Raw genomic sequence first — 24,215 nt, 5'->3', positions numbered from 1 at the left:
AACTCTGTTTTCTTTTTCACCATGATAATAATAATTAAAAACAAAAACACAGAATAGAGAACACTGAAAATAAAACACAGCCAATGAAAAGAAGAAAAAGAAAATAAAAAGAACACTAGAAAACAAAAATGGTATACGTCATGAATTCATTAGCATGTGTGATGATGGTGGTGCCTTCATGTCAAACGTGAAGCACACAATGAGAGAAGAGAGAGAGTCTCTATTTTCATTTTTAACGCTTAACTTTCTTTTTAAATTTTCTGGGTGGCCTGTGGACTTTACTTCTTGTTGGTAGACCCCCGCCTTTACTGACCCTCTATTTTTCTTTTTTCTTAATATAAATAAATTTCTTATAATCCTTCTTTTTGCTGTTTAATGTCTCTTTGCTTTCTAAATCCAGTGTTAGATTAGATACTATCAGTGAAAATATAGTCAACCAAGAGAAGCTAAATTTTGGGTTACTTGCATTTCTCTTTCTTACTTTGGTGCTGGAGAGAGAAAGAGAAGAGAAGGAGAAATGGGTATTGTTCCAGATGAGGCAATCAATCAGTTCAAAGAATTGATGGATCAAGGTTGATTTGATCTCTATTTATTTGTTTATGTACATGAAAAATTGCTTAAATTAACTATTTTTCACTTTTTCTTTTTGGTTTGTTCTTTTCTGGTTTATTTTCTGAAATGTGATGGTAGTTGATGAGCCACTGAAGAGGACATATCAGGTATGCATTTTCCTTTCCATGTTTGTTTTTAATCTATTTCATTATTGTTATTTTTATTTTTTATTTTTCTCAATTTAGGTCAGAAGTTTTTCAAGTGTATTTAGAGGTCAGTGGGTAATTACGTGATTTTGCTGCTGTGAGTTGCATATGCTATGATGCTGATCCGGATACCGTTAGTGCTTTTTCCTTATACACATAATTGGAATTTTTGTTAGCTAAGAATGGCATTGGAATGTTGAATATTATCAATTACAAAAATTGGTTCCAAAAAAAATGATAAACAAAAAGAGAAATATTTGATTTAGAACTCTGGTAAGGATTAAAATGGGCTTTTTTTCTGAGAGTGTATGCGTTGCGTTGCTTTAACTATTGGTTTATTTGATCTTGAATTGACGGGAAACTTTGATCTGAGTCTTCTTCTCAAGTTCAACAATCCACTCGGTAGTGGGTGTAGTAAATGAATCTATCTTCAAGGCTGTTTACTGGAGACTGTCTCTGGGTTTATTTTGTATAGGCTCTCTGGATTCAAACTGTACAATAACTAAGCCTTGATCCAAACTTGTTGGGATAGGCTATATGAATCATTAATGTCTAGAAACAGTAGATCTTTTAAAACAACTACTCTCCAACTCCAAGTGGTTTTAAGTTTCGCTCTGCCTGTTTAACACCCTCCACCATTAACTTAGAAAACTTATGAACTGAATCACATGTGGGTCTATGCAGGACATGATAACCATCTCAGACGTCCTTCCCTCATGTTATTCCCAACTTGTGCTGCTTGCACCTTTTTATTGGATATAGTCATTTTTAATCTTGTCAAATATTGTGTGACCAAACATCCATCTTAACATCCTTATCACTGTAACATTCATCTCGTGAACATAGAAAAATAGAAAACAAGCCTTTTGATGTAGTGTAAATAGTAATATAAGACTTATGATCACTACTTGGGTTCCAATATGTTTAGACCTGAGTTTTTCCATTTAACTACTGATTTGGCCTTTCTTAACCAACAATCCAGCAAGCTAGATGGATTGACCTTTGATGAGCATTTTGCTTTGAACTTTGAGTAGTGAATGGTAGAGGAGGCTTTTCATAATAGTATTTGAAACACGTTACTAAGAGACTGGGAAATTAATTAAGAAGAATGCTCCCACATAGATCTGTTAATTTTTATTTTCCACTAGCCCAGCAACATTTCTCTGGTCATTTCGTATTACTTGAACCTAATCCTTCTATTGTTGTCTCTTTGCTACTTTGTTATAAGAAATTTCTTTTGAGTTTCCAGTTAATTCGACTATCTTAAATTGGTAGAATAAAATGGCCTTATAGGAATGCTAAGACTTTGTTCTTCTCCTTCCCATCCTAAAAGTTTTTTGTGACTTGTACTTTAGCATGTGGCTATCATATCAATGGTGTTATATTAGAAGCATAATGCTGGATGATTAACAGACTGAATGTGTGGTGGGGACTTCTACAGAACAAGGTTGTAGTTCTTGTCAATAATTGACATAGTGAATGTCGTTCTGCTCACTGTTTGACATGGCAAAAGCTTCAGCAGTATTGTGTCGGGTTGTACCTGGTTCAAGACGCAGGACCTATGCTAAATCAGGTTAAAGTGGTAATTTTGAAGAATTGAGGAACCAAACCAATATTATTGCTAATAAAACCAAGTAGTTTGTATTGGTTTGTTTGGATATCTATCCATCAAGTTTAATTTGAATCAAGAAAATGTTTCTTACACACTTCTTAAGCCACAGAACAAGCTTGAAAATGCTATGTTTATATTCAATGAGTTCCACTAGTGGGGTACATTGAACTCGAAGAAGAAAATCTTTTGCTAAGTAGATTACATGATTAGAGAATAAATAGAAAGTAAACACTCCTAACAGCAACAGGGGAAAAAATAAAAAAGAACTCCAATATAATTAAGAGAAGAAGACTAAACATAGGAAAAAAACAACAAATACTTTGACAAAATTCACCGGAAACACATTGTGTGTGTGGGAGTGTCTGTTGACCCTAAATAGAAAACAGTACTTTTCTGTATCTAAAAGTTTCTATTTTCTGTATTTGAAACATATAATTGATATGTATTTTAGAATTCAGTTTGCTTTGGGTTATAGTTAGTGGTCAAGATATCAATCCTCAAACCTAACTGATTTTTTTATTTGGCTATTATTTTAAACCAAGACTAGTTTGATAAGTTTGTAGCCTGTAAATTTTGATACAGTTGGGTTGGTTTAGACTCTTTCTATACAACTCTAGTATTATGCAATTGTTAGATACCCTTGCTTCCAATAACCAATTTCAGAATTCTTGAACAAAATGAGTTTAAGATGAGGTGTATTAGAGGAGTGAAGTAACTGGAATGGTCTGGACTTCTGTTGCTTCAAAGTCACAACCCGCTAGATGTCAAAGAACAAAGCACTATGTTTTCCTTTTATAAAAAATTTCCATGTTATTATTAAATTTACAAGTAAGTAAAGTTGCCTTTGTGTAGCTTTTAATGTGCGATCTCCTCCCCTTACATCATAAATAGATTGTTTCTGTGGCATGAACTCTTGACCTCAAGCTACAATTAAACAACTTTACATTTCTGTCTTTCTTCCTGTTGTGGAGCTTTCATTAAATATTCTGGAAAATTGTGAGATAATTTACTAACTGGTATGAATTTGGATTCTGAACACACATGCCCATAAGAAACCATTACTTGTAACTGAAGAAATTAGATTTTAAATAAATTTTAAGACAATAGATAGAGGATAAAAAAACTGAAGTGGAATCCTCATATATTGAAGAATACTTTAAAAGATTTGTCCAAATTGATTTCTTGCTTGTAGGCCATTGGGAAAAAAAGAGGTAAAATAGAAGAGTTTTGGGAGATGGAAGGGACTTGACTCAAAAGAAAAAAAAAAAAAAAAAATCTCTTCTAGCTAATTAAGTTGTGTGCTCTCTTAACTTCATATGCATATTTTTTTTCTGAATATCGCCCACCAAATTTTTCTTTTTTTTTCTTGCTTTGTTTTTCTTTTTTTCTTTTTTTTTTTTTTATTGGAATGCCTTATTGACCATCTTTTTTGGTAAAACATAAGTTCTGGCTTTTCAAATGCTTTTTGATTTCTTTTGACTGCTTTTGGTCTTTCCATGGAAAACTTTTACATAATTTGGTATTTGATTTTGGAATCTTTTTATATTTTAGAGAATTCTAAAGCAATCATCTTCCTTTGGATTAAGCATAGATATTGTTGTTAACCTTTTGAGTTTTCTTCTTTATTATCGGCTAGATAAGGAGAAACTCCTTTACTTTTCATGCACTCATTCTTCTGGTTTGGCTTCAATTAGATTGGCACTTCAACTGAATAAGTTTGCTAGAGAAATTTTTTATCTCCAAATTTAAGATCTTAGACATGCCAAATATTTGAATATTACTATTTGTTTCAGTGAATAATGAGGGGTCTTTGGGCCACCCATTTATAGAACCAATTCTTCAAGGGGACCAAATTTCTGATGAAAATAACAGTCTTTCAATATGAAATCCATTTCTCAATTTTTTTCCCATTTTTCAATAGATTCAATTAATAATGGTTAACTACCTGGGACTTTATGTGTGAACTATGAAAACTCGGGATCAATTCTAAAATGGTCTAGATTATTTCTCAGAAGCTATCCATTATATCTTTTAGCAAAAAATACGAATCAAAATGGTGACCTAAGTTTAATTATGAAGCTGGTTTTTCATAATGTAACAATATGGTCCTCCAAAAACCCAAGTGCGAATTCACAGTCGTATCAGTTTTCATTTCAAGTAAACAAAATATGCAAAAACAAATGGGATTCTCATGCAGTTCGATTTTATTAAGAAAGATAGCAAAAAGTTAGCAACACCAACTATGCCCCGATAAATCTTGATTGTTTTGATTCTTTGAAGGTAGTTACTGTTAAGTTTTCAAAGTCAAATTAGCGGGTGAATGCAAAAATTTTACTGGTTAGAAAACCAAAAGTAATTGAATGAAACCAAAATGCTTCTGGAAAGCAATACCTTATGCTATGCCAAGAAGGTAGTAAAAAGCCAACAATTCCAAGGCAACAAAGAATAATATGACAAGGCAAGGCTAAAAAGTGTTAATAGATACTCTTCTCAAAACTCCATCAGGAGTATAAGGCAGGAAATCATCCTCGACAGTACATTGAAGATTTTGCAGTGGCCCCCTGCTGTAAATTCTTTGAGAGGCACTGACTCGATAACCACCCAGCTGTACACATAGAGAGAATGCTGATTGGTTGTGCATTATCATAGTTTACTTTGGAAATAATGGACTCCCATTGGGAAAATCTTTGTTAGTTTGTTGATTTTGTTGGGAGAATCTGTTAGGTTGTCAGTTGTTGATTATGTGTTGGCTAAGTTCTTGAATCTTTAATTGCAGAATATTCATCAAGGATGTCAAACTGAAACTTTAATGCGTTTCCTAAAAGCTAGAGAATGGAATGTTGCTAAAGCCCATAAAATGGTTTGTAGTTTCCATTTCAGTTGAATGCTTTGTGAGTGATGAAAATAATTCAATCACCATTCCTGATTTTGAATTTGTATGATGCTTTAGCTAGTTGATTGTTTGCATTGGAGGATACAAAATGAGATCGACAATATATTAACGGTAAGTTATTGTGCCCAGGTACTTCATATACATTTAGTTCATTATTTTTTCTGAAGATGTATTCCTGGTAATCTGTTATGATATTGTGTTTTAGTTTATGGTTGGACTTCTATACGATTTTTTTTATCTTGTCTTCATAGGGTGGATAAAATACAGTAAAAAAACTGATTTACTGAATCGAATTGAGGTTATTTAGTAAAAATGGATCAAAATGGTAAAAGGTACGGTAAATTGTTTGGACAAAATTCAGTAAAGAGTAATGGTTCAATAAGGCACCCAAAAATGGTGTCGTCTTAAGTTTTAAAAGCCAACCCTAGTAGAGTAACAATTTGGTAAATCAGCTGGTAATTGGTGAATCAGTCGGTAAATGGTAAAGATCCATCGGTACATCAATAATTCAGTAAATATGTAAATCAGTCAGTGAACAACAAATACTCAATCGGTAAATTGATTAATACAAATTCGGTAAAAAGTTAACCATACCGATCGAATGTCCACTACTAATTTTCTTGTAAGTTAATGTGGTATCAAAAGTTACATTGACAATCGCCTGCAAGTAAATAAATTTTTACTGATAAATTGTTAATGTTTGCATTAGACCCAAAAATCTTTTGTTGTTTCTGTTGTCTTTGGTTCATCCTACAATCTTCCTATCATCTACTGGTATTTTATCATTAACTTTTTGCATGACCAAATGAGCTATTGAAACTAGAAAATGGACAACAATATTGTGAAGCTTGTTGATAGGTGTACCTTGAATTATTTTAGTGAGTTTTGGCTATTGTTATTGATTGAACTTTGTTATTACATTTTGCAAAAGGGATAACAACTTGTTTTGTGCAAAATGTTTATTTGTATGTATATCTATCACAAGTTTTTTGAAAAGAAATTCAATCTGGTATATGTTTGTGAAAGAATCGAATGAATGAGAAAGATAAAGAAATTTGAGCCGTTAATGGCGAGAGAGATTAGGATGAAAATATTAGGCAGTTGAACAGGCCTTTTTTCGGGGATAGAGGGACTTGAAACCTCATGATTTTAAAGTCGATGGATTTTTCCTGTTTTCCAGAAGGAATAAATTTTAATTTATATTTTCGCAAACAGAGCACCTCGTATAAACACGCCCATTAGCACTTGTACATAATAAAAGATCAAACAAAATAATTGTATCTCCTGTTTTACTTGCACGGTATATTAGACACAATAAAGTTAACCTTTTTTATTGTTTCAAGTTCTTTTGGGACTCTGGCTGGTTTCTTACCAATCTGGCTAAAACTTTCAATTATTATATGGTTAATAAATCAGTAACTTTTTTATCTAATGTGCTATTTCTTTCTACAGAAACCTATCATTCCAACTGATTTATACAGAGCAGTGCGTGATTCACAGCTTATAGGAATGTCAGGTTACTCAAGAGAGGTGTGCTCTTTCTATCTTTAAGTTCCCATGCTTATGGTTTCTTATTCCTAGTTTAGAAAAGTTCATGTACTGCTTTGTTGGTCCTGATGACACAGAAATGCTTGTTTACATGCGAATAGTGTATGCCTTCTAATTCCTATAAATGTTTCTACATCAGGGGCTTCCAGTCTTTGCTATTGGAGTTGGGCTCAGCACGTTCGATAAAGCATCTGTAAGTATCATTATAAATACCTTGCAGTGTTTTTTTCTGAGTTTCTAAGCACTCTTTAAATGTTGAATCATTGATCAGTAACTTCACCTTGAAACCTTAATCCTATGTGTTCTGAAGAATAGCTGAACTATAATATTTATAACACTGTTTTGCATTTCTTGTTATTACAGGTCCACTACTATGTGCAGTCACACATTCAAATAAATGAGTATCGAGACCGTGTAATATTGGTGAGTAGTAGATTTTGAGTATACAGAATGTTTTAAGTGGTTTTTTGACCTGAATGTGTCTTTGCAGCCTTCTGCTTCAAAAAAACATGGGCGACCTATAACAACCTGCGTTAAGGTTTTGGATATGACTGGTCTGAAGCTGTCAGCACTTAACCAAATAAAGGTATGACTTGCAATCCTTGAAGTTCCTTATTTTCTTCACAGGCCTTTTCTTGAATATTTATCCTTTTTTCTTTGACGCTAATGTTTGTCAACTTCTATGTATCAAGAGATCAATAGCATTCATACTTCAATTAACTGTGTTTTTTTGAAGCAACAGGATATGAGATTTAGTCAACCATATTTTATCTTTAAACCTCTGACCAGAATATAATAATGGTGAATTTCACTGCTGTAATGGGCGGTTGCATTATAAAAGGTCGAGTACTATGTCATATTGACCAAGTCCTGTGTTCTGTGTTGCTGCAGTTGATGACAATCATATCAACTATTGATGACTTGAACTATCCAGAGAAAACAAAAACATACTACATAGTAAATGTGCCATACATATTTTCAGCTTGTTGGAAGGTAAAACTCTCCCTTGTTTCAATGTGATTACTACAGTGGATGTTGGACTGGATTTACAGTGACCTTCCCAGCATTGAGACATGTGCTTCAGTTAACACTTGGACTTTCGGCAGGTTGTCAAGCCTCTATTGCAAGAAAGGACAAGGAAAAAAGTTCAGGTGTTATCAGGTAGTGGGCGAGATGAGCTGTTGAAGGTAAGGCATAGGCATAGTTTCCCTGATTCCTGTTGTATTGGAAACTTGCAGTCTGCTATGTATGGTTACTGGTCTAGTAGGAACCTTATAAGCATATTTTTCTTCCCCCCAGTATTCAGCATAGCTTTGTAAACATTGATGTTTTCTTGGCCAACATGTAGATAATGGATTTGGAATCTCTTCCACATTTCTGTAGAAGAGAAGGATCTGGATCATCTCGATATTCCGAGAATTCAAGTGAAAATTGCTTTTCTTTGGATCATCCGTTTCATCAACAGCTATACAACTACATCAAGCAGCAATCGATGATTGATGAACCTGCCAAACCAATTAAACAGGGGTCCTTCCATGTGGATCTGCCTGAGGCAGCTGCTGAAGGAACAGAAATTGCTAAAACCATTGAATCTGAGCTACATAAGTTTGGAAATGGGAATGGGCTTTCCAGATCAGTCAGTGACCTTAAAATCAATGATGATTGAGACATTTTGAGTATAAGATATTATCTGCCACTTCCGGTGGTGAATATTCAATCTTCATGTCCATTCACTCTGTTATAGTTATACAATATAAATGGATGTGATAGTAGCTAGTGATTCCCAATATCTCCCTACTTGACAGGGAAAAAGTTAATGCTGTATATGTATTTGATATGTCGGCTGGATAATATTCATATAAAGCTTTCCACAGCCTGACACGGTGTAGGAATGGTAGCAGAAAATTGTAATTTAAGTTCCCATGTTTAACCTATCATTTGATCGTTTTTGGCCTCTCACTCTCTTTTATTATCATAATATTAAAGGCTTCTGTTTTATCTTATTAGCCTCCTGGAATATTATTACCGGTTGTACCTTTAAGGCCTGGAGTATACTAGCTATCTAGGAGAATCTCCTTATGTAACTCTTGGTTTGAATTCATTTTATTATAATTTAGGAGAATCTCCTTATGTAGCTCTTGGTTTGAATTCATTTTATTATAATTTAGGAGAATTAATTAATTTCTGAATTTTGTATAAAAATTTTAAATAATTTATATTTTTACACAAAACAAAAGTACAGCAGAAGAAGATGTATCACTTATCATGTTGGTCTTTTGGAGACATTTGGGAATGCTTTCAAATTACTCGCCAACCGTAAGACCTATTAAAATGGTCAATAGCCTATTAGGTTACAGCAATAAAAATCAGGATGGCCCATCCACCTATTGCCACTAATTCTTTAAAGGGTAATGCTAACTGACTCATGAAATTGTCTATTATGTCCTTGGAAAACTTTAGATTATTGGATAGAGAAGAGAGAAAATAAAAATTTAAAATTTAAAAATTTCATTCTCTCTCTGGTTTACAATCTCCAATCAACAAATCATTTAATGGGTGAATATTTCAATGCATAGCAATGACCATCTAATTTCAACACACTTTTAAAAAGAAATCTTATGCCTTAAAACTGTATTTATTCGTTATCCATAATTCTATGTAGAAATCAAATCAATAAAAATATCAAATTAATAAAAATAAAAATTTTTTAAAAATTATTTATATTTTATCTTTCTTTTTCAATATATAGTCAAAAATAGTCCATTTAAATAAAAAAAAAAAGTCTTATTAGTTAACGAGCATAGACTCTGTCTAGATAAGTCTAGCCCTATATATAAATACCTTTAGTTTCTCTCAACCTGCTAGTCATTAGCCACATCTATATTGCATCATTCCATATTGAGTTAACACATAAAACGGTGCGTTTTTTGTGGCTGCATATTGATTTGTGAAAATCACGAGAAGCTTTAATTTTGGTTGAATAAATATAGATATGGTTGGATGAGCTTTAATTTTGGTACAATAAGTAAGTCTAGTAGGTGTATTGATCATAAATTGAATGGTCTCACATTATATTTACATTTATTGAGCATTATGACCTAACATGTCAATTTAATTAACTATTTTTCTTTTTTTCCTAATATATTCTTAATATCACATTAACTTCTCCAAAATGTAAAATTGTAGCAAGCTTATCCCCGCCCCGACCGGCAGCTGGCGGGTCTCCCCATCTCTCCTAAACTTCCCCCGGTCTTCGGCCCGAGCTGTATGAGGCAGAAACTCGTCTCACGTACGGTTTGAAGGCTGAGCTCAAGAGCTTCAACTGAAGTCGAGGAGTTATAATAAGAATGCAACTAACTAGAAAGCAGTTCTTGTCTTTAACAATATTTCTTGGTTGAATAAACAATAAATGCATTGTCTTAAAAAAAAAATGGAGAGATTTGCTCTACCGTTGCTAAATAAATGGGATATTAAGAGATTTGATTAAAGAATAAAATTCAGTTACAAACTCAATTCTGCACCCTTGAAATTTTTTGCACGCAAAAAATTAACTGAATTTTTAACTTTTGAATTATAAATACTCATCAACTTCATAAAAATGCAGTCATATAAATATGGAGAACAACACAAATCTAGATGTATATCCACAATTTTAGTTCAATCATGAATCCGTTAAATCTATTAGACCTTAATAAATTTACCTAAAAACTTGCATATTTAAAGTTTAGTATGAAAAAAAGGCACAAATATTAAAAATTGCATTCAACTTGGTAAAAATTACATTATTTTCATGTATTTATACTTAAATACGAAATGGACACTATTTTTTTTTTTGAAAGAGAAGAATTATCATATATTATTTCAAGGAAAAATAATCCAACAAACAGTCTGGCACTGAGTCCCAAATATGAAAACAATTAAAACGATAGGATGCTCTAACTAGACAATGAGCACCTATATTATCGTGTCTTCGAATCCAACGAACTTTGACTAGTGGAATGGAGGCTAATAACAAAATACAATCAGAAATAACGATACTCAACTCACTCATATCTCTAATCTTTGACAAAAGAACATTAAAAATATTTTGAGAATCTATTAGAATAGTACCCACACCCTGAACATGCCGAGCTATAAACTGTAAAGTGAAGCGCAGGGCCAAACCTTCTGCCATAAGTGGAGATGGCTTACCTTCATAGAAGCTTGAAATAGCACGCAAAAAATATCCTTCATTGTCTTCAAAAACGGCCCCTACACCCGCCGATCATATATTAGAAAAAACAACAGCATCCACGCGGCAAGTCCACTCTCCCACATCAGTAATAGCAGCTGTTACTTGCGAAATTTGTACCTGGGGCATTTGCGGCTGCACCAAGGCATTCTTGAAGTCTTGAAAAAGAATAGAAGCAGTAGCACTAACAGTTAAAGGAGTCCAATCCATTTGTTGCCAAAGAAATTTGTTCCAAGCATCCCATACACTCCATGCGATATAAGAGATAAACGCTAACTTGTCGTTATTGATTTGTTTCAAAACCTGCAAATAAAGAGTTTTAAAAGAAAAGTTAGTAAAAGCTTCCTCCACCCTACACACCTTCCAAACCTCCAACACATTTTTGCACAATAATAATGCATGATTAATATCCTCCTCCAAATCACAATAAGGGCATATAGTGTCCACATTCACACCCCGCCTTCTCAATCTCTGTCAAGTAGGCAATAAGTTACGTAAAGTTCTCCAAATGAAATATCTAACTTTTGGTGTAACATTCAACTTCCAGATACTTCCCCACCCCTCACCTTCTATGCTCTCATCACCCTTTTCCATCACCCTCAAGGTAAGATAATAACAAATGCCAAATTAGCTCATCCTCCAAATCTCTTACACTAAGGGGAATATCAAGAATAGTGTGGATATCCCTCAAAGAAAAAAGATTAATAATCTTTGCCACATCCCATTTCCTCTACCCTACCACCAAAAGATCTTTCACCAGGAGATTATTATCAACAAAGAGACTACCATCCTCCACATAAAAGACTCTATTAATGGGTAACCAAGGGTCCTTCACAACATTAATACGCCTACCATTGCCCACCCTCCACCAAACTCCATGTTTCAAAACCATGCTAGAAGACATTATACCCCTCCAGACAAAACTAGGGTTATGACCCGTTTGCGCATCAAGCAACTTTCCGTCACGGAAATATTTAGATTTGAAAACTCTAAAAAGAGAGCATTAGGCGAAGTCAAAAGACGCCACCCGTGTTTCGCTAACATAGCCACATTGAAACAATGTAAATCCCTAAAACCCATTCCCCCATCTTTTTTACTCCCACACATTCGATTCCAAGCTAACCAATGGAGCTTCTTCTCACTACCCTTTGAACCCCGTCAAAAACTATTCATCATTTTTTCCAACTCATCACATAGACACAAAGGCAATTCAAAGACACTTATGCAATAAGCCGACAATGCTTGAATCTCCGACTTAATAAGTATCTCTCTCCCTGCTTTGGAAAGAAATCTGTTAGACTAGCTGTTCATATGCTTCCACATTCTTTCTTTTAGGAAACCAAGAACTTGTCTTTTATTCCTGCCAATCAGAGAAGGTAGCCCCAGGTAAGACCTACCCTCAAAGGGTTTAAACACGCCCAGAATATGGCGGATATCGTCTTTCACAGTCATGCTAGTATTCGGGCTGAAAGTAATGCCAAACTTCTGAAAATTAATCGATTGACCAGAAGTGTAACACCCGCCGCCCGATCCCGAAAGACCCGACGGTGGATGCCACATTCGGTGCCAGAGGCACCGTCCTAACCTACATAGAAATCATACGATCATATTATGAATTAGAAGAAGTTTAGCAAGTAATAAGATTAATATGTTTTTTTTTTTGAAAATGCTTTGGGAGAGTCCTACAGAAAAACTGCAAGAGTTTTCCCTAAAAATAGAAGTTGCCAAACATGTGAATACAAAGTACTCCCAAATTCAAACTCCAAACCCCATCAAACTCCAATAACAACACAATAACACTTCTATAATTTCATAACTACCTAAGTCCTCAATAACATTTTAATATTCATCAATTCAATACATTCATGTAAACATATTAACTTCTATTTATATATATACCAACAGAATTTACAATAACATGCTTAAGTCATAAATTAAATAATATAGTCTCCAAAAATATACTATTTATACATGCCATAATTCTTAGTTACATAAAATACTAATCAACTACCAAAATATCTCTTCAACTCTGGTGCTACTCTTCAGGTCTTTAAGCAGCAAGCACAATCTCCAACTTGCGCGTGATAAAATCAACGCACTGAGTGGATGACTCAGTGGTGCTAAATAACCAACAATTAAAATAACAAGAAATAGCTAAGGCAAAACTCGCAAGTGCTTTAATTATATAAATACCGAAACAACAAATATGTCGTCATTCTTTTATAGCAAAAATAAAATTTCACTCTTTTTAGTTAAGGCTCGTACTAATACAGAATGAATATAAGCAGATTTGATCGTGGCCTATGTTAGCGCCACCCCCATCACACAATCGTGGCCTGTGAAAGCGCCACCCCCATCACACAAATAAGCGCGTTCGCCTATTTATAAGGGCTGATAACCCTAGCATATGATCATAGCTTTGTATAACCAAATCAATCTCATCATACCACATTTCAATCATGCATAGTAGAGCCCAAATCAGAATCATTCTTTCACAAAGGGCTTTCTTACTTATTCAAAATTCTTAATCAAAACACTTCATTACTAAATACCCATCATTTCAAAATATCTCAACTTACAACTTACAAAAATTACCACATTCTTCAAAAGAAATATTTCACATAGATATATATACTTAATATGGTACAAAAGTACATATATGCAGATTAACTAAGTCGGCACATTTTCTTCCTGTTAGGACTGACTTCAACATGGAGCAATATGCAGAGCTTTATATAGATGAGATAGTGAGATTACACAGGGTTCCTTCTTCCATCATTTCGGATAGAGATCCAAGATTTACTTCTAGATTTTGAAAGAAGATGCATGAGGCCCTGGGTACTAAGCTGAATTTCAGCACAGCTTTTCATCCTCAAACTGATGGTCAGTTAGAGCAGGTTATTCAAATTTTGGAGGATATGTTAAGAGCTTGTGCTATTGAGTTTCAGGGCAGTTAGGAGAAGTACATTCGACTTGTAGAATTTGCCTACAATAACAGTTATCAGTCGAGTATTCAGATGGCCCCTTTTAAAGCACTATATGGTAGGAGATGTAGGACTCCACTGTGTTGGTCAGAATTGAGTGAGGGCAAGATGGTAGGTCCGGATTTGATTCAGAATACAAAGGAAAAGGTCAGAATTATCAGAGATAGATTGAAAGCAGCGTCAGATCGTCATAAATCTTATGCGGATTTGAAGAGGAAAGATAGAGTATGCAGTGGGAGATAAGGTTTTCCTTAAAGTATCTCCGTGGAAAAAGATATTGAGATTTGAAAGAAAGGGGAAGCTTAGTCCTAGGTTCATTGGTCAATATGAGATCATTGAGCGTGTGGATCCATTAGCCTATAGAGTAGCTTTACCACCAGACCTGGATAGGATACATAATGTTTTCCACGTATCTATGTTGAGGAGGTATCGGTCCGACCCATTACATGTAATATCAGTGGAATCTGTGACTATAAAGCCAGATTTAACTTATGAGGAAGAACCAGTAAGGATACTTGCTAGAGAAATCAAGGAACTAAGAAATAAGAGAATTCTTTTGGTAAAAGTTCTTTGGAGAAACTATAAGACCGAAGAAGCTACATGGGAAAGTGAAGATATAATGAGACAACAACATCCTCAGTTGTTTAATTCAGGTGAATTTCGAGGACGAAATTCTTTAAGGGGGAAGAGCTGTAACGCCCCATTTTTTCTGTGTTTCAATAGTAGTTTACCGGTCTGTGGATAGTACCACCGGTCCAGACGTTGGTATTATTTTTGGTCCGAAAAAATTACTACTTATGTTTTATATTTTATTTAACATTTTTGGAGCATATATGCATGGTTTTTATGGGTAGAAAGTAAGGAATATTTTTTGAGAATTTAGAGAATTTGTGAATAGTGAATTATGGTGTTATATTAAGTAAGGAAATATGAGAAATTATTTTTTTTTTATGGAGTAAATTAGAAAGTTTTGTGGAGATAAATAATATTTTAAAGGAATTTAATTGGAGAATATTTGTAGGGACTTAGATTACGAGTGACTTAATCCTAGCCATCCAATTTGGAGAAAAGACCAAAACACCCTTTAGTTGACTTATTAAAGGCAACCATCAATTATTGAGCAACAATTTTTTTCCTTCTTCTTCTTTTCCTACACGTCTCCTTCTTCTTCTTCTTCTTCTTCTTCTTCAATTCTTACTTAGTAAGCACATCAAATTCACCCCATCCAACTTGATTTAAGTAATAGATCTTAGAGAGTGAAGCTAGAGAAGTAATATTTGGGGACTCATTTCAAGGAATTTGGTGATTTTCCTACTTGGGTCAAGTAAGTGATTTTATGATAAGTTAATTATTTTTGGGTTTAGAGTTTTCTTTTAGCATATACATGCTTAATCATGCTCCAAATACTTCTTTTCTTTGTTTTCTTTGTTTGATTTTGAGTTTCTTACATGTAGAGGGTGGAGAGCCTTCTACCAAGGATAAGGGCAAGACCAAAGCTTGAGAAGCTTTGATTCAAGCTTGTTAAAGCTTGTTTTGAAGGGTAATGCTTATAAACACACTTACCTTACTCAAATTTTTGATTTTGTGCCTTTATACTATCATGTGTATCTTTTGGAATTTTGTATGAAATGATTGATTTGTTGAATTTTGGTTGCAATTACATGCTCTTGGTTGATGTTTGATGAGTATGTATAGTGTGGTAGACATTTCTACCTTGTATCTTTGTTGTTCATGTTCCTTTCATGGTTAAAGTAAGCTGCATTTAGGAAAAACGCGTTTTTGAGTGAGATGAAGGACCATTTTTCGATCCTTTCTAATTTCAATTTGTGTCTGAGTCCTTCATAAAAGGTGTAGGTCTACCTCTTAACTTTCCAACCCATCCTCTTGTGTCCAATTTGGAGATACATAGCTGAACTTATGGCTGAAACGCCCAAACTGACTCTGTTTGTGTCGGGCCACATGCATCACTGAATTGAGTGCCCATTTTGACCACTATAATGACAAGATTAGATTCTGAGTTCTTCACAAAAGTTGTTGCCCTGTGTCTTGAGACTTCTCTCGCTCTGGATTGGTTTAATTTTAGTGTTTGGTTTAATAGGAATTCAATAAACATTGGACTTGGTTCTGCTAAATCATGTCTGATCTGTTGGTCTGTGTTCTGAGCTTTTGTTTGCTATCTTATCGATGGATCTGGGCTGTGGTCCCTTCATAACATTTGTAGTATTTTATCTTAACTTTCTAATGAATCTGATCTCAGTTAATTTGGAGTCCCATAACTCAAGTTATGTTTTAAAAACCCAGCAAAGGTCAAGTTTATGAAAATGCTGAAAATTTCTTGATATGTGTATTGTTATACTATATTAAGTTGGATGGGGTGAATTTGATGTACTTACTAAGTAAGAATTGAAGAAGAAGAAAAAGAAGAAGAAGAAGAAAAAAGAGACGTGTAGGAAAAAAAGGAGGAGGAAAAAATTGTTGCTCAATAATTGATGGTTGCCTTTAATAAAGCAACTAAAGGGTGTTTTGGTCTTTTCTCCAAATTGGATGACTAGGATTAAGTCACTAATAATCTAAATCACTACAAATATTCCAATTAAATTCCTTCAAAATATTATTTATCTCCACAAAACTTTCTAATTTACTCCATAAAAAAAAAAAATAATTCCTCATATTTTCTTACTTAATATAACAACATAATTCACTATTCACAAATTCTCTACCTTCCTTACTTTCTACCCATAAAAACCATGCATACATGCTCCAAAAATGTTAAATAAAATAAACATAAATAGTAATTTTTTCGGACAAAAAATAATACCAACGTCTGGCCGAACCAAAAATAATACCAACGTCTGGACCGGTGGTACTATTCACAGACCGGCAAACTACTATTGAAACACAGGAAAAACGATGCGTTACAAGAAGCCAGCTCATATGTAGCTAAGATCCCTTTAACATTAGTTGCTTCAGCATTAGATGCTTTGAAGAAGAAAAGTGAGTCATCTGCGAAAAATAAATAGGATATTTTAGGACACCCTCTACCAGCTTTACCACCATGAATCTTACCACACCTTTTCGCTTCTGAGAAGAGTCGCGACAAACCTTATGCACATACCAAAAATAAGTAGGGCGATATAGAATACCCTTGACGTAAACCTCGTCCAGGAACAATAGAGCCAACAGTATTCCCATTAACAATAACTGAATATTTAACAGAAGTCATACACATCTTCATCCAATTTACCCACATAGCACAGAACCCCATTTTCTCAAGCATGGCATAAACATACTCCCAACAAACTTTGTCATAGGCTTTACTGATATCAATTTTCAGCGCACAATTTCCACATCTACTTTTACTTGGCTTCTTAAGATTATGCATCATTTCAAAGGAGATTAAAATATTATAAGTGATAAGCCTCCCAGGTATAAAAGCAGACTGATGGCAAGAAATAATATTTGGTAACACGAATTTTAATCGATTCGCTAGGATTTTAGACACAATCTTGTAGAGCACGTTACACAATGAAATAGGTCTAAAATCAGTGACAAAATCTGGTCTATCTTTCTTGGGGATCAAAACAATTAAGGTATCATTTAGAGAGTCCAGGAAAATACCTTGTTATAGCCAATGGTTACAGGCGATTACCAAATCCCCACCAATTAAAGGCCAAAATTTCTAATAGAAAGCAGGGTTCAAACCATCCAGGCCCAGCGCTTTATCAGGACCCATTTGAAAAACTGCTTCTTTTGCTTCTTCTAATGAGATGGGAGCCGTCAACATGCAATTATCTTCATCTCGTATTGTACTGCATACCAACCTCAAAATGGGCTAAAAATTTATGGCATTATGTGTAAGAGATGAGTGAAATAGTCAACAAACAGCTGCCGCTTCGCACACTCCTTTCCACCCACTGCCCGCATCGTTTTGTAGTTTATCAATAGAATTCTCGCGTGTTCTTGCTTTGATTTTGGCATGGAAATACTTGCTGTTTCTATCACCATGCCGCAGCCAAAATTGTTTACTGAGCTGTCTTCTTCTAGCATCCTCCTGCGCCAGAATATTGCCCCACTCCCTAATTAAAGTTGAGTTATCGGCAAAAGGATCAACCTCTTTAGCAAAATCGATAGCACGCTTCAAGCTATTTTTTTTCTTCCAAAATCTCAAATTTCTATCCACAGCCCAACGTTGCAGTGCTTCCATACAAGATTTTTTGCGGATCATTATATCAGACCCCATGGAGAAGGACAAACCGTCTCGAACTACTCCAACCAGATCTTCGTCATGAAGCCACGCATTATCAAAACGGAACTTCCTCTCCTTCCTACGAGATACCTCACTCTCCACTGTCAAAACTAACAATGGATCATGGTCCGATGTTGGTGAAACCAACGTAGTCGTAGAAGCTTCCTGGAATAAACAGGACCAACGATTATTAGCCATAGCAAGGTCAAGTTTCTCACGAGTGATAATTCGGCCAAATCGTTTGAAGAACCAAGTAAATTTATGTCCTTTAGCAGGGATATCACATAAATCACTCTCCACGACCGCCTCCTTGAAACCATTCAACAAGTATCTAGGATATTTGTTTCCACCAATCTTCTCCGAATCAGCCAATAGATTATTAAAATCCCCAACACATAACCAAGGACCATTATGTCTGCGAGATAAATTTTTAATCAATTCCCAGGAGTTTTGCCTTCTATATCTTTCCGAAAACCCATAAAAACCAGTTAGGTGCCATGAAATACCAGAGCAAAGAACCAAAGCATCAATACAATTATTTGAATAACAAGAAATGGAAACATCAACTTCACTCTTCGAAAACAAACCAAGACCACCACTTCTCCCAATACAATCCACAGAAAACCAAGAATCAAAACGCAACAAAGAGCAAAGTTCAACAAGCTTCATTTTATGAACTAAAGTTTCACAAAGGAACAAAATAACAGGGTGGTAAATTGCAACAAAGTCACACAGAGCTTTTACTGTCCGAGGGTTGCCAAGTCCTCGACAGTTCCACGAAAAGATCCTCATTGCTTCCGGCCATCTGCCCCACAGGATCGGCCGATGTTTGTGTCTTCGACTTATTGATGGTCGAAGTGTTACCAGTTGCAGAATCACTTTTAGTAGAAACGGCAGTGGTGCTATGAGTTGTAGGAATAACTCGTCTTTTTTTAGTCTCATCACTAATACACAAAGCCACATCTTCAGCTCCGCCGATTTCAAAAAAATCATCTTCCATTTTGTCAGAGTTATTTCCTTCTTCAGGATTTGAAGATGTACCGTAAAAGGAGTTACGAAAATTTCTCACCACAATGTTATCTCCTTCCAAAACGGATGTCGAATTTCTAATTGTCCAATTTGCTGAAATTTCAGCGATACCAAAGGATCGGATCCAAGAACTCTGTCTTCTCGCTACACGCCTCACTGGAGCACGGATACTATCATCCCAGGCCAAGATTAGCTCCTCTCTTGGTTTGGATAACCGAAGATCACAAAACGATTCTGTATGACCAATGCGGCCACATAGAAAGAAAATCGTGAAAACCTTTTCATATTGAAAACGAACATAAGAAACCTCTCCAGACATAGCAATTAGTTTCTTTTTACGCTTGAGAGGTTTCCTGATATCCAGTTTCACTTTGATTCGAAGGAATTCAAAAATGGCCTCCATGGATGTCATAAAATCATATTCCAGATAAGAACCGAGGAAATCACCCAACGCTCTGGCTGTTCCTTCATCCACATTTCCATTCGGAACATCTCGAATTTAGACCCAAATATCAACAAACAATAAAGGGATCTCTGAAGGGTTTTCTCCACTTTGGATATGTTGCCAAACAAGAAGATGTTAATTAAATAACCAAGGACCACCGAAGACAACCCTATCCATATCAATCATATTGTAGAAATGGAAGAGAAAACGTTTGGCTCCCACTTCTTGGATATCCATGCCGCCTAAGGGATGCCAAAGATCTGCTAGTGTGTGTTTCATAGCCTCAAAATTGATTCTGCTATAAGTGAGAAACATGCCAACCAAACAGAAATTATACGGATCAACTGGAGGGTTATGAGGTTGATTAGGAAGGGAAAGGTCAATCTCCTCCTCCTCATCTATAGAAAGGTGGGCGAAATCAGCTTCCATGACTGAAACGGAAAAAAGTCAGGCAAAAGGAAAGAGTTTTATGGTTTCATTGGTTTCATGGAAACTTGAAGAACTGGAAAAAATGGAAGAAGTTTATGTTTTCATGGTTTCATGGCGAAAGAGATGAAGGCGTGCACATGGTAAGTAGCATCCAAGGCGTGTACAGGGTAGACAAAAGTTCCATTGTTTCAAGGCATCCAAGGCTTGCACATGGCCGACAAGATGCGCACATGGCAGAGGAAAAAAAATCATCCATATGCAACTTACGTTAAATTTGAAAACAATTTTAAAATATGCTCTCAAATAGTGAAGTATACAATATTCCAACAAACTTGAGTAACTTTCAAAGAATTTAAATATGGAGTAGCTTCACAAAAAATGGACCAATATGTAAAATCACAACTCTTAACTATGCTCCATTTCTAAATTTTGTCATTATAAAACTCAAATTTCATCTCAATCAGAACATATTTTTTCTTAATTGAACCACATTTATTATTCCAACGTAAATTTAAGGAATAATAATTCTATCACCAAACTTTCTTTACATTTATGCACATCTACACTTATGTCTGTCAGTACCTTGATAATGTGTCACAATAAAACTTTCATAAAGAATAAGACAGAGGTAATTTGGGATTTTCACATTATTTTTTTTCTTCCAGTGTTACCAAATAAGGCAATTTTATCTATATAAAAAGAACATCAAAAAAGAAAAGTTTATCTATATAAAAAGAACAGAGAGTATTAATTTTAAGTCATGGCATATCTAGATACTAGGAATAAAATTTGCCTCGTCTATTAAGCATTCCCCTCACATAAAAAAGAACGACTAAAATTATAAAATTACCCTAAACTTTGTGAGTTGTTGCAAAATCACTCCAATTTAACCTTTGTAACCCAAGCATCTTAATTTTAAATAGATATATTGACACCCTAAATTCAAAATTAACTCAAGATTTTAATGAAAATAACATATTAATGGGTCCCACTAATTACCTTAACCCAAGGATATGAAACACGTTGTTTTAATAACAAAGTACATAAAGCTCCAGTCTAAAATGGCGTCCAAGATGCAATTTCACCTCTCCATGGGAAATTAATTATTTCATCCCCAAAGTTTTACAAAATTAATTATCTTATCTTTGTATTTTTGTATATTAAGTATTTAGTTCTCAAGATTTAGTTCTGTCTCGGTACATGGTCCTTCCACCCTTAACAAAATTTGGAAAAACCATTTCCCATGAACCCATTATCATTGACAACCATAAAATGACCGCAAATAGAATATTCACCGTAGCCACCGTCATAACCACCATTACCAAAAAAAGAGCACCATTATCACAACTAACCACCATTGCAAAGTGCATTTTTCAGTCCAAGCTAGAGTTTGTGCAAAAAATGGAAAACCTTCTGAAATCAAAACTTGATAAAACTTTATCGCAGTTCATTTTCACCTTCAAACAACTAAACAAGTATTTAGCAATCAAACAACACAGAATGGTATAGTTACAAGATTCTATACTCTTAAAAATTATGAGAAAATCAGCATCCAAAAGAGAGAAATTGATGAACAACTTAACACTAACGATGCAAAACTTGATTAAAGAAATAAAAACAGAAATAAAATAAATAAAACCCAATGAAAAAGAGAGTTACCGATAAGGAAATGATCGAGTTTTTTTTTTTTTTGGGAGATGGAAAGATGAAAGAGTAGAAAATTGAGAGGGAAAATTTCGACTACTGTGAAGAATAAGAAGAAGACAGTGATTGTTATGAGAACGGAAAGAGTGGATTAAGAGGCTAACACAATATTTTTCTTTTTGAAATACCTAATCTCAAAATCAACAATCATACCCACAAACACCTTCAATACCATGCCGCTTTGCAAACAAAAAGTCCCATAAACACCTTCAATACCATGCCGCTTTGCAAACGATAAGAGATGGTGAAGATGAGAGAAGCTTTTGAGTTCAATTGGTGATCTAAAGAGAAACGTTTGTTGTGATTGTTGCTAGAGTGGTGGTGGAGCATAAGAAACGACTGCTGATGGAGATGAAAAGGAGGAGGAAGAGGAGAGCAGTAGAGATTCAAAAGGTCTCCAAAAGCAAAGAGAAAAGGAGAGAAGATAGAGAATTTTGTTTTATTAAGGAGGGTATTTTAGTCTTTTCATTATTATTTAACGGAAAAGGAAACTGATTTCAAATGGAAGAGCTACTTAATGAGACGAAATTAGACTTGAGGACTTAATACCTAATATATAAAAATATAATAACAAAATAATTAATTTTATAAAGCCTCAAGTAGGAACTAATTATTTTCCCCCTCTCCACCCCCTCCCACTCGTTGGGGCCCATGGTAAGAGTTACTAAAGCACATAACTTTCTCTGGTGTATTTGTATTTGATATCTTTAGGTTAAGTTAGCCAAGGCTAACCAATGGAACTATTAATATATTATTTTAATCAAAACCTTAAGTCACTTTTGAATTTAAGGTGTTAATATATTAGGATGTGGATTCAGGCAGTTCGGTTCCAGACCGCACCAAACCAAAAAACTGAAAACTGAAATTTCATAAATTTCACTAACCGATCCAAACCGAAAATGTGTGGAAACCGAACTCTTCCGAACCATAAATTTCAGTTCAAAACGGTGGTTAACCGAATATCCAAAATTATTTTTAGTTCATACGCCTCCGATTCAACATTTCACAGCTCAAATTCACAAAATATACAATTAAAGTGCAGCAAATTTCCTAATAAATTGTTTCAAATCATTACATCAAACCCATATCCACGTACAAATAAAATAAAACCTAATTAACTAACAACACAAATACAACTATAGAATCTAAAAATTCAAACTTTTCAAACTAATGATTTGAATTTGTAATTTAATCTTCTTCTCCAAACATCATGACTTTGAATTTGTAATTTAATCTTCTTCTCCAAATACCATGACACATCCACAACCTCCAAAGTTTGCAAATCAACTTCTTCAAATCAATAAGAATACATATATCACAAATTAATATAGCTTCCTTACAAGGTTACTGGAAGAAACAGCCACAATAGAAAAAATAAAGCTACTGATATTTTTGCTTATATTATCCCAATTCCCAAAATTAAAAAAAAAAAAATGTGAAATTAGCATTCAGTTCCTTAGATCTTTCTTTTTGAAAAACTAATTAATCCCTACTACACCAAGATAGTGACAAAGATTATCAAATTTCTCAAAAAGAAAACTCGCATGCAAGTTTAGTTACCTAATCAAATCAAATTATCAAATTTTAAACCATAAACATTCAAGTTTAGGGGAAAAAAGAAATCATCAATCAGATCATGAAATCAACAAAATAGTACAACATAAGTAATAAACATCAATAATCAACCAACCTGATAGGAAGAAATCGCCGGAGACGTTAAAGGACGGCTGAACAGTAGTGGGAAACACAGAAAACGAAGAAGATGAAGCAATACTCGAAGGAGACGCCAAGGTCAGCCGTTTAGCAGCTTCCGATGGTGGGCTTTAGCCAGAAAAAATCATCGGTAAAGGTTGCAGTGCAGAGAGAGAAAAATGTAGAACAGGTGGTAGATTGGTTGGTAGCGGCGTAAAGTGAGAGTGAGATTAGGAGAGAAGATTCCAGGATAAACATGAACTAAAACAATAGGCAAAACGAAGCATTTTACATTTGCGGTTCGGCTCGGTTAACCACGTACTTTCTTCCTTAAAACCGAGCCAAACCAAAAATCCAAAATTTTCTAACTTTACTAACCATAACCGAGAACGAAAACCAAACCAAAAACCGAAAATTTTCAGTTCAACTTGGTTTTTCGGGTTTTTCCCAAGTCTGCACACCCCTAAATATATCTAAATTTTAAAATTAAAGTACCCAAGATACAAAGATCAAATTGGAGCGATTTTGCAAGAGGTCAAAAAATTTAGGCTAATTTTATAGTTTAAGCCTTCGTTGGACCTATAACAATGTTCTTTTCGGTCTATTGTCTAAGCATAATATCACACCTCGCTAGCTTTGACAAT

General features: G+C 34.6%; 3 protein-coding genes across 6 annotated transcripts; 1 reads left to right on the top strand and 2 right to left on the bottom strand.

The window, feature by feature from the left end:
• The first annotated feature begins 141 nt into the window (after positions 1-141).
• Positions 142-8,814, top strand: LOC105636213 (Sec14p-like phosphatidylinositol transfer family protein). Of its 3 annotated transcripts, XM_012219421.4 has the most exons (12): positions 142-291; positions 401-572; positions 691-719; positions 5,147-5,230; positions 5,321-5,374; positions 6,716-6,793; positions 6,951-7,004; positions 7,175-7,234; positions 7,302-7,397; positions 7,703-7,804; positions 7,918-7,998; positions 8,160-8,814. In XM_012219421.4, exons 2-12 carry the CDS (start codon positions 518-520, stop codon positions 8,475-8,477), a joined length of 1,011 nt encoding a protein of 336 aa, XP_012074811.1. In that variant the 5' UTR covers positions 142-291; positions 401-517; the 3' UTR covers positions 8,478-8,814. The 3 variants fall into 3 exon arrangements, with proteins under 3 accessions (XP_012074811.1, XP_012074810.1, XP_037492013.1); XM_012219420.2 differs by having other exon boundaries at positions 218-572; XM_037636085.2 differs by lacking the exons at positions 142-291; positions 401-572; positions 691-719 and adding an exon at positions 819-891.
• Positions 8,815-13,168: 4,354 nt separating this feature from the next.
• LOC149498429 (uncharacterized) lies at positions 13,169-24,149 on the bottom strand. Of its 2 annotated transcripts, none has more exons than XM_089717444.1 (2): positions 23,570-24,149; positions 13,169-23,169 (listed from the first exon to the last, which is right to left on the bottom strand). In XM_089717444.1, exon 2 carries the CDS (start codon positions 19,263-19,265, stop codon positions 17,901-17,903), a length of 1,365 nt encoding a protein of 454 aa, XP_089573570.1. In that variant the 5' UTR covers positions 19,266-23,169; positions 23,570-24,149; the 3' UTR covers positions 13,169-17,900. The 2 variants fall into 2 exon arrangements, with proteins under 2 accessions (XP_089573570.1, XP_089573571.1); XM_089717445.1 differs by having other exon boundaries at positions 13,169-23,166.
• On the bottom strand, positions 19,338-20,175 carry LOC149498430 (uncharacterized protein At4g02000-like). The gene is made up of 3 exons (XM_089717318.1): positions 19,902-20,175; positions 19,459-19,793; positions 19,338-19,394 (listed from the first exon to the last, which is right to left on the bottom strand). The coding sequence occupies exons 1-3, from the start codon at positions 20,173-20,175 to the stop codon at positions 19,338-19,340; spliced, it is 666 nt and encodes a 221-aa protein (XP_089573444.1).
• Positions 24,150-24,215: the final 66 nt, after the last annotated feature.

Source organism: Jatropha curcas, chromosome 2 (assembly GCF_041381405.1).
Source record: "Jatropha curcas cultivar XTBG-Jc1 chromosome 2, XTBG_Jcur_1.0, whole genome shotgun sequence".
NCBI classification, from domain to species: Eukaryota; Viridiplantae; Streptophyta; class Magnoliopsida; order Malpighiales; family Euphorbiaceae; genus Jatropha; species Jatropha curcas.
The sequence above is the reverse complement of the archived record's forward strand: the minus strand, read 5'-3'. Positions and strand labels throughout refer to the sequence as shown.

Excerpts from the sequence above, each read along its gene's own strand:
- LOC105636213 (XM_012219421.4), top strand. The coding sequence starts at position 518 with ATGGGTATTGTTCCAGATGAGGCAATCAATCAGTTCAAAGAATTGATG. Across the intron at positions 720-5,146 it reads CACTGAAGAGGACATATCAG|AATATTCATCAAGGATGTCA; the intron begins GTATGCATTTTC and ends CTTTAATTGCAG. Across the intron at positions 6,794-6,950 it reads TGTCAGGTTACTCAAGAGAG|GGGCTTCCAGTCTTTGCTAT; the intron begins GTGTGCTCTTTC and ends TTTCTACATCAG.
- LOC149498429 (XM_089717444.1), bottom strand. The coding sequence starts at position 19,265 with ATGATTTTTTTGAAATCGGCGGAGCTGAAGATGTGGCTTTGTGTATTA.
- LOC149498430 (XM_089717318.1), bottom strand. The coding sequence starts at position 20,175 with ATGGAAGCTGATTTCGCCCACCTTTCTATAGATGAGGAGGAGGAGATT. Across the intron at positions 19,794-19,901 it reads GGATAGGGTTGTCTTCGGTG|ATGTTCCGAATGGAAATGTG; the intron begins GTCCTTGGTTAT and ends TCTAAATTCGAG. Across the intron at positions 19,395-19,458 it reads ATGATAGTATCCGTGCTCCA|CAAATTGGACAATTAGAAAT; the intron begins GTGAGGCGTGTA and ends CTGAAATTTCAG.